The 10,122-nt window shown below is 39.7% G+C and overlaps 1 protein-coding gene across 1 annotated transcript; it reads left to right on the top strand.

The window, feature by feature from the left end:
- Positions 1-6,372: 6,372 nt before the first annotated feature.
- LOC140200970 (protein Wnt-8-like) lies at positions 6,373-9,917 on the top strand. Its single transcript, XM_072264610.1, has 6 exons — positions 6,373-6,402; positions 6,863-7,001; positions 7,089-7,214; positions 7,394-7,536; positions 8,860-9,415; positions 9,811-9,917. Exons 1-6 carry the CDS (start codon positions 6,388-6,390, stop codon positions 9,915-9,917), a joined length of 1,086 nt encoding a protein of 361 aa, XP_072120711.1. The 5' UTR covers positions 6,373-6,387.
- The last annotated feature ends 205 nt before the right edge of the window (positions 9,918-10,122 follow it).

Raw genomic sequence — 10,122 nt, forward strand, 5'->3', positions numbered from 1 at the left:
CCAATCTGCTGAACGCCAAACACTGGATAAAATGATAAACACAAGAGATCCTGCAGATGCTGGGTATGTTACACTGGATAAGATCCTTTGGCTTGTTTAAACTCAAACTAACAGCGGCTGTAGTGAAAATACAAACGATTCTCTATCATAAAATCAACAACTAACATTTTAATCTAGAAACAGGCTATTCGGCCCATCTAGTCCGTGCCGAACCTGGACCGTAGCCCTCCCATGCATGTACTCATTTAAACCTATCTTAAACGTTCTAGTCGAACCCGTATTTACCACTTCCACTGGTAGCTCATTCCACGCTGTGTGTAGATTCCTCTTCAGGTTCCTATTAAATAATTCATCGTTCACCCTTAACCTATGACCTCTAGTCTCGCCCAACCTCAGTGGGAAAAGCCTGTTGTCATTTACTCTATCTATACCCCTCATAATTTTGTACATTACCCCTAATTCTCCTCCGCTCCAGGGAATAACGTCCTAACCTTTCCCTATAACTCCAGTTAATATAAATTTTCTCTGTACTCTTTGATGATGGGTAGGTGACCAGAAGCGCGCACAATACCCCAAATTAGGTCTTAAGTAACCTATACTACTAATTTTCCATTTTGCAAATTCATGATTACTAGTAACAATTTTTATGGGCATCAAAAATACTTAGAGAATTATTAATTTGCGTAATTAATTGGTCGAAGTCCAAAAAACTTAATACTTATTCCCATTATTTATTTTATTAAATCTCAAAAACATAGAACGTCAAATTTTCAAGTTCATATTTCAGAACGGATCGGTGCATATTACAAACTTTATTTTCCTCTATTCACAAGTTAATTTTGAAATGGAAACACTTATGAGCACAATAGAATTGAAAAGATTCGGTAAATGTTCTATCATATTTAAATTCAGCTGTTGAGCTGCCACTAGTTTTAAATTTGGCCATTTGTCCCATAACACGTTTGAAAAGTTTATGTTAATGATGAGAGAATTTCTTTGCTTTAACGGGATTAGAATAGAAATTCACACTTATAAAGAAAAGTGCTGTTTGAAACACATTTGGGGTTTTCGGGATCCGCAATTCCCTTGAAGTCTTGAAGGTTTGCCGTCTCTAATTAGTTTCAAATAGCGAGTTCCTTACTATCAAAGGAAATGATGAGCCTCAGAAAAAGTGAATAATTAATCCATATAAATTCAATGCATGGAAAATTCGTGTCTGAAAATAACAAAATTTTAATTGGGGTAAGAGTTTTGAAAACGCCCAACGTAAACCACAAGTGTCAACTACATTTTACAACTATAGAAATAAGTAATTTAAATGTAAATGATTATCAATTTTAATCACAATCCTCTTTAATTCAGGGCCTCTTTAAATTGGTGTAACGACTTTTAAAGTTTTAGAGCGGAGAATGGAGCGTTTACAAAAAAAACCGTAATGAGATATGTAACCACAAAACACCGATAGTAATTAATATAGCAATTAATCAAACAAAGTGAGAGTTAGAAATAAAATTTGGCAGAACCGCACCTTTCGTTGCTATGAATTCTAGGGTGGGTTTGCAGTATTAGTTAGGTGTAGAGACTTCCTCTCAATAATAACACCTAGGCATCTTAAACCTTTAATAGATAGGTTAAATATCTAAATTTTGATATTTAAAATTCAGAATTACCGTGCATCTATACAAGCGATTCGAAAATTCAAAGCAAAGATGAAAACCCTTTCCTTAATTAGCTTGAACAGATGATGAGCGTTAAATCCGAACTAGGGTCAGTTGCGTGAAACTTCTCTCGGCATATTTCAATAAAAGTATAAGTATTTCATTATTTTCAACGTTATAACTTGCTACAATACAATCTCTGCGAGTTTGACACTACGCAGGAACACAGCTTGTTTAACAATTTCATATGCTTGTAGAACACTTTTACTCAGCTGGAAAAGTAACCTTTAATCTTGATACAATGATTGATAAACAGATTAAAGAGGTGTTAATTTAAAGGCAGGTACGGCTGAAACTCCGGTTTAAATGATTGGATTGGACGATAGAGAGTTGTAGACCTTGTCAGTGTTTAAACATTTATATAAAGCGAATAAAGCACGAGTGATGAATTGGGAGAGATTGAGATGTTTGTGACGTAAATTAATAAAATATTCACCTTTTTGCGTCCTGTGTTCTAAAGCGTTTTCTAATCATCGCCATTAGGGGATGCAACTTATTAAACTGTACGCAGTAAGACCCCACTGTGAAGACAGCCAATTAATTTCTTATGGTGACGCTACAGGATAAGTTAGCCGCAAAATATTATTCCCCAGTTTATCAAAATGGCAATGTTGGATCTTGCGTGGATGGGCTTCGTTTCTGTTTTGAAAGTCACCATACTAATTGTGTAGCATTCTCTCGGGTAGAATTCGTATTCTAGTTTCGAAACCCTACAACCGAACTCCGCGGCAACAAAGCTACCAAAGGTTGATATAATTCTGGCTGAGTTAACAATGTTGTTGAAGATTTCAGTTGCAGGGCGGATGAGATAATGTAGGTAAAGACGGAACGTAGGCAGCAATTGTAATATGGTTAATAGATTTTAATGGCGGATATCGGGCAAAATTTGTACAGCTGAGTTTCATAAAAGTGAACGTGGATCTCGATCTGTTGTGTTTACTTCGGCAGAATCCCGGAACTACGCGAAAACAAAAGACCTCAGTTGAAAACCACCACCCATCAATGCTCCGAAGAATTTCCGAATAGTAAATTATTTAATCCATAAGCATGATGACTTCATACTTGATTATTCTGTGGGTAGCGCTGGATTGGCTAAACAGTCAGACAACGCCTGCCCTAGTTAGTCCACGTGTTAACATTTGGCTGAACAATTAACTCTAGTTTTGCGCATTCTTTAAGAACAAATTGCAATGATCAGAATGAAATAAAGACTCTGAACATAGCGCCATGGCTCTCCTAGGGGAGGTTAAATTAAAGGAAGGAGCAGCTATTAGATGCTTCAATGAACCAAAATGACAAACTCACGAGGAGATGAGGCCAGACTTGGATTCTTGAATTCAATTTCTTTTCACCACGAGATGCAACTATTAAAAATGCACCTAATTCGCAGTGACCCTTCTAACTTTCACTCAATATAAAGAATGTAAAAGCTCTATTGTAGTTGGTGAATAAATGTTCTAATAATGCTTGAAACGACATATTTGGTACAATTTCATACTGCGTATTTTTAAAGTATTTTATTACTGGCGATAAAACATATACTGTATCTAACTTTCTCGACGATATGTATATTTCATCCCCCATCTTGCATTTTTTCAGAAAGATTCTAATCTAATTTCTCAAATTATTTAAATCGAAATTAAACCTTACCATTACGAATGGGTTAAAATATAAGTCAACAGTAGCGTCCGCTTCAACAGCAAGTCCCCAGGCAATTGTGGCAAGCAAGGAAGGAGATTGCTGAGCCTCTGGTGTTGATCTTTGCATCATGAATAGGGACGGGACCTGAGGCAAATTGCAAATGTTGTTCCCTTGTTCAAGAAAAGGGGTAGAGATAACCCAGGAAATTATAGACCAGCGAGTCCTACTTCAGTGGTGGGCAAGTTGTTTGAGAAGATCATGAGAGGCAGGATTTATGAGCATTTGAAGAGACATAATCTGATTAGGGATAGTCAGCATAGTTTTGTCAAGGGCAAGTTATGCTTTAGGAGCCTGATTGAATTCTTTGAGGATGTAACAGCACATTGATGAAGGTGGGACAGTAGATGTAGTGTATATGGATTTCAGTAAGGCATTTGATAACATTCACCATGCAACACTTATCAGGAAGGTAATGAGGTATGGGATCCAAGGAGACCTTGCTTTGTGGATCCAGAATTAGCTTGCCCACAGAAGGCAAAGGGTGGTTGTAGATGGTTCATATTCTGCATGGAGGTCTGTGACCAGTGGTGTTCTGTAGGGATCTGTTCTGGGGCCCCTCCTCTTTGTGATTTTTATCAATGACCTGGATGAGGAAGTAAACACGAGGAATTCTGCAGATGCTGGAAATTCAAGTAACACACATCAAAGTTGCTGGTGAACGCAGCAGGCCAGGCAGCATCTCTAGGAAGAGGTACAGTCGACGTTTCAGGCCGAGACCCTTCGTCCTGACGAAGTTTTTCCACACTGAGTGGTGGGTGCGTGGAATGCACTGCCAGCAACAGTGGTAGAGGCGGTTACAATGGGGTCTTTTAAAAGACTATTAGATAGGTTACGTAGAGCTCAGAAAAATAGAAGGGTATACTGTAGGGAAATTCTAGGCAGTCTCTAGAGTAGGTGACATGGTCGGCACAACATTGTGGGCCGAAGAGTCTGTAATATGCTGTAGATTTATTTCTATGTTCTGTTAAACGTAATCAAACCTATCTCTAAGACTTATGTATGTGAGTTTAAGGCCGTAATTTGTAAATAACATCAACTGCCTTAGTGGGACATACATTAATTTGGTTGTTTATCATTTAGCAATATTAATGGATCTTAAAATAACGACGCTGACGTGTAATCTTAAAATCAAGATAAAACTTGGAAGATTGCAGACAAAGTATTGTTAGAAAGTAATGCGCGGTGCTACGCGGCGTGAAGTGAAAGCTAGTACATTTAGAAGTACATTTTCATACATTATCCCGTTGAGCGCCTGCATCCCAGAGAAGTTGCCAGACCAGCCCGAGGATGTATATCACGGCCAACTAATTCTTACTTGGGGGTCTTTCGTTTTTCCAGAAAGCAAGATGCAGCCCATTCAACAACTCCGAAAAATATTTTGGCCCTCCAAGTTCCCCAGATCTCCATGTTACTCACTATGATCCTGATAATTCGCTGAAAACCTATCGTCCCAGCTATTCGTTAGCATAGTTCGTAATTTTATTTAGCGCAAGCATTTTAGTTGCTTTGACATAGGCCACGGTTGTATTGAAGCCAGCGTGAAGTCAATTTGTGTGAGACTACTTCTTGGAATGGTCTCGCACCGTTAGCTAAAAGTTAATCGTATTTGAACTAATGAAGCCATCAGCTGCTGGCAATATTGACAAGTTAAGGCAGCATCTGTGGAGAGAAGCAAGGTTAACGTTTCAGGGCGACGTTCTTTCATCTGATTCCCCCAATTAGCTGCGATAACCGTTCTAATATAATTTGTAGAAATAGTGCATTAAACGTAATGTACCCATTTAAAAATTAGTCGCGCATGGCAGCGTGCTTAAAATTGTCAGGGTAACAAAACTAAGTAACTTTCTTATTCTATATGGGCAAGTGAGCAATTTCTTTACAAGTTGCTGTTTACAATAGAACAGCCAATTTTTGATATGTTGATTGGGATAAGTGTTAATCAGCGTATGTGGGAAGTTGAGTTTGAGACCATTACAACTCACGAATAGATTAATGTGATATCTTAGCAGCTAACTTTCAATACTTCAGTACTGCACCAGAACTTAAACCGCATATTTTTCCTACATGGACGCCTATAAAAAAACACGTTGTTTGCAAATTTATCATTTCCTTTTCAAAATGAGTATGAGTAATGGATTCACTATTAAGCCTGGAAATATACAAAATTTGAGCATTCTTTAGGCAGACGGATAGTATATTACACGTAGACTCCTAAATCCTCTTCGGTAGAACAAAGCTTCGGCAGTGTAATTGAAACTAAATCAATACGCAACTCCGCTCACTTGCCAGATGCAAGTTAAATGAATTGTTGTTACATGATTCCCAATTAACGATATTTCTAGTAAAGATAACTGGGAGAAAGTAATGAAAAATAATGCGTAAATTGTTGCAATAATCACACCGCCAGGTTTAAACAAGTCAGATTTCTCGTAACACGAACTAAGCTAATATATTTTAAAGTTAAAACAAATACCTCGCAATGTGACTAATTTAATTAAGGATTAAATCTTATGAGGGAATGACATGAGATTAACTTCATTGTGGAAGATTCAATAAATTACTATTGGTGATAAAGTGCTAACAACAACCTTTTGAAATTCATTATATGGCCTTTCTTGTCTGCGATTGGTTGCACTGTCTGTTTACACATTTCTCGGTTCCGAACTGGTTAATTTACAACAAAAGTAATTTTCCTGACCGTTGGGCACCCCATATAAAAAGTGGAGCAACTGCCTCGGAGCTCAGTTCCACGCTCGGTCATTTGCGCCTAGAGGAATAAATACAGAATTCCAACGAGCTATGAAACTCCCTAGAATAATTGCCTGTTTGGTGCTTGTTACTCCCGCCGTATCATGGTAAGCTTGGTCTCGCAACAAGTTAACAATTTATTTCAATGTGTAGGGAAAAGTGCAGTGTTTATATTAAACAGCCACACCATTCTCGTTACAGGTCTGTAAACAACTTTCTGATGACCGGACCGAAGGTGAGCGATACCATTTTGAATTACTTAACAAATCAGCGTTTTTAAATCAGTTTAAATAATATGAACTATTTAAAAATGTTTTTCTTCGTCGATTTTTAAGTTATTTTATTGGATCCCGTAAACTCGCAGGTGCAGCCGCATTCCACTAATTACTGGAATTGCCAGGAATATTTTACGAGGTTGTAGTGTCCCTTCATCGTGATCCCTAACGCTTTACTTTTTAGTTAATGAAAGATTTCAACCCCCCCCCCTTTTTAAAAAAAAACTAGTAGTAACTTTATCCACATGCTGGAATGTTTTGGAACTTTTAAGTGATAAAACTGAATGCAGTATGAATAGCAATTATGCTACCTGGCTCCGTAGAGGTAAACAAGTCGTGCAAAATCAATTGTTCGCCTTATTGTTGCCGATAAGGACCCAACCACTCGCCTAACTGGCCGTGGGCGAACTTCTCTTTCAGGCGTTCCTGACCTATTCCAGCAGTGTGGCTGCGGGAGCAGAATCAGGGATCGACGAATGTAAGCACCAGTTCGCTTGGGAGCGCTGGAATTGTCCAGAGAGCGCATTGCAACTTTCGACGCATAACGGCATTCGCAGTGGTAAGTTTTCGTATAGTTTTCAATGCTTCTTTCAAGGTTGGTTATTTTTTCATTAATCCCCGTTCTCTCATTTTGCTCTTTTATTAGCTACGAGAGAAACTTCTTTCGTGCATGCGATAAGTTCTGCAGGTGTCATGTACACCCTGACAAGAAACTGCAGTTTGGGGGACTTCGCCAACTGTGGTTGCGATGAATCGAGAAGCGGTCAGGCTGGTAGGTTGGCTATCCTGGATAAGGGGTCTTTACATTGTTGTATGCCTGGAATGGATTCCTTAGTTTAAAATGTTTTTAATGCTTGTTTCTAATGCACTTTCGGCAAAAAAACCTCATTTTGTAGAAAATCCACCTTTGTATTGCTATAAATGCTGACATGTCTGAATATTTTTTTTAAGGTGGACGGGGTTGGGTTTGGGGAGGATGCAGCGACAATGTTGAATTTGGGGAACGGATTTCCAAACAGTTTGTCGATGCCCTGGAGACGGGACAGGATTCCAGAGCCGCTATGAACCTCCACAATAACGAAGCGGGAAGAAGTGTAAGTATATGGCCTGCGCTTTAAATTTTCATTGTGACGCACGGCGATCCTCTGAGGTATACACGAGGAAATCTGCAGATGCTGGAATTTCAAGCAACACACAAAAACTGCTGGTGAACGATATTCGCATTCACTGCAACGTCTTGTTTTGAATCTCAACACCGCGGTCTTGGAAGTGGTGGTTCGAAAACAATATTCGGGGGCGTGTGCTGATTTACACTTCCCGGAGGGTTAGGGAAATTTTCCGTCCTTCTCTTGGCTAGAGATCGACTGGGACCATAAATAACAATCGGATCCGTACCCAGCGGGATCTGGACCTTCAATAGGACAAACGGCAGCCTCGCCATTGGAGAGTAAGGAACTACTGGTTGGCATACTTTCTATTTTCAGAGTGCGCGTCTGAGAAACGGAAAAATCATCTCGTTCTCATTTTATGGATTGCACATGGTCACAGTGTCAGTATCTGTGCATTCTAAAATACCGCTGATTCCATCCAGCACCCCCCCACCCACAAGGAATCTCCATTTCTTAACAGCCACCCAATGTCGTTTTTTGTTATCTCTAAAAAGGCACGGTCTGGGCTTAGCACATTGCAATATCCTTTAGTATTGCTGCTAGACTTCCCAAAAGGGCCTGGAAGGGAGAGGACATTTTGACTTTGGGTTTCCTTCGAATTTCTGGGCTCCGTTTTATCCATGTTCCAACACTAAAATAAAAGGGAAAATCTGCAGATGTTGGAAATGTGAATTTTTAGAGCAGAAAATGCTGGAAGCAGCGCCTCCGACAGCACTGTTCTTCTGTTTCTGCCCCCTGACCTACAGAGCAGTTTTGATTTTTATTCGGGGTTCGCTAGTGGATCTCTGTCTGGGTTTGTAATAAAGAGATGCGGGCGAATTGCTCTGAGTACAGAGTTGTGTATTCAGTAAGAGTTTTGTCGTTTATTGGATCTATCAAGCGCTGATCTTGAATATAAATAACTGTAAAATCTTAAATGGGATTCAGATTATCTGTTATGAGGCAGGCTGAATCAACAAATCGAGTAATTCTGTCCGTAACACCTCGCAAATCTGGATTGGTTGTGATGGAAGCAAATAAATTCGAACTGGGCTACCAGTTGGAATAAACACGAGATTCTGCAGATGCTGGAAATCTGATGGGGGGTGTCGGCCCGATGTTTATTCCCCTCTATTGATGCTACCAAACCTGCGTTCGTCCAGCATTTTGTGTGCTGTCGGAATAGATGTGGGAACATATCACTATTTAACTCTGTGGGTATAAATTACGGGAGAGTTTTAATTTTTTATTTCGATGTTGATTCCGTAGGCTGTCCGAGAGACCATGAAGCGAACTTGCAAGTGTCACGGGGTGTCGGGGAGCTGCAGCATCCAGACATGCTGGCTCCAGTTAGCTGGTTTTCGAGACATCGGGAACTTGCTGAAGGTGAAACACGAACAAGCTGTTAAAATCGATTTAGAAAAGCGGCGTATGAAAGGCGGGAACAGTGCGGATAACCGTGCAGCGATCGCAGATGCGTTCAGCGCGGTGCAGCCGACCGAACTTGTCTACCTGGAGGACTCCCCAGATTATTGCGTGCGTAACGCCTCGCTGGGATTGCAGGGGACAGAAGGAAGAGAATGCCTCCAAGCCAGCAAGAATCTCTCCCAGTGGGAGAGGAGGAGCTGCAGACGACTATGTGGTGAGTGCGGTCTCAAGCCAGAGGAGAGGAAAACGGAAATAATCAGCAGTTGCAACTGCAAATTCCATTGGTGTTGCACAGTCAAATGCGAGCAATGCAGACAAATCGTGACCAAATATTATTGCTCTCTGCGAGAGAAAAATAGATTTCATAACAATAACAAGCGTAAAAATCGGGCCCGAAGTTGGTGAGAGGCATGCCCTGCTGGTCTTAAAAGACTCCACAATTTACAAGTCTCTACTCATTTTGTGAACTGAACAGACGAGATGAAAATAGTTGAAATTCAGATAAATTGTAATCAATTTGCGGATTGTAGTAAAATAGCTTTTTTAGATGCCAGATTTAGAAAATATTTTTAAAAAGAAAAAGGTTTTCGTTTTGTGAGAAACCTTCAAGATTGGAATTATTTAATTACGAGCGAGTAAATGTCGGGAATATTTCTTGCTTAGTTGATAGTTCCATATTTGAATACGTGTTTATATCGAGCAGTTTCTTTCTATGAAAGTAGATATGACTTCTAAGGACAGCTTTCCTCTGCACGTTTTTATGCACTTCTGTAATGTTTTGCACTTGTTTAGCAACGTTCGCACTGTACCGGAAACTGCACGTGGACACTTGGACAATTGAGATAACGTGTGATAAATGGTGTGCTGTAATGGACCTCGTTTGCGCTGATTTTCACTGATTGGTTAGTTTGAGTACCCCCGAATGCGATTACGGTCAAAGAAACTGCCTCGTTTAATAATGTTCAGTTCTGTAGTTTGAGTGCTTCCGGCTTTTAATGTTACAAGTCTCCATTTATTATCAAATAAATTTATTTCAATCAACTTGCCTAGATCCGTGACACTTGGTCAATGAACTTGGCCATCTTCTTATTAAGACACTTTTCT

Source organism: Mobula birostris, chromosome 7, assembly GCF_030028105.1.
Source record: "Mobula birostris isolate sMobBir1 chromosome 7, sMobBir1.hap1, whole genome shotgun sequence".
Lineage (NCBI taxonomy): Eukaryota > Metazoa > Chordata > Chondrichthyes > Myliobatiformes > Myliobatidae > Mobula > Mobula birostris.

What these genes read in the sequence shown, in the direction of transcription:
- LOC140200970 (XM_072264610.1), top strand. An exon ending in GCATAACGGCATTCGCAGTG is followed by an intron (nt 7,002 to 7,088) that starts GTAAGTTTTCGT and finishes CTCTTTTATTAG; the next exon opens with CTACGAGAGAAACTTCTTTC. An exon ending in ATCGAGAAGCGGTCAGGCTG is followed by an intron (nt 7,215 to 7,393) that starts GTAGGTTGGCTA and finishes ATTTTTTTTAAG; the next exon opens with GTGGACGGGGTTGGGTTTGG.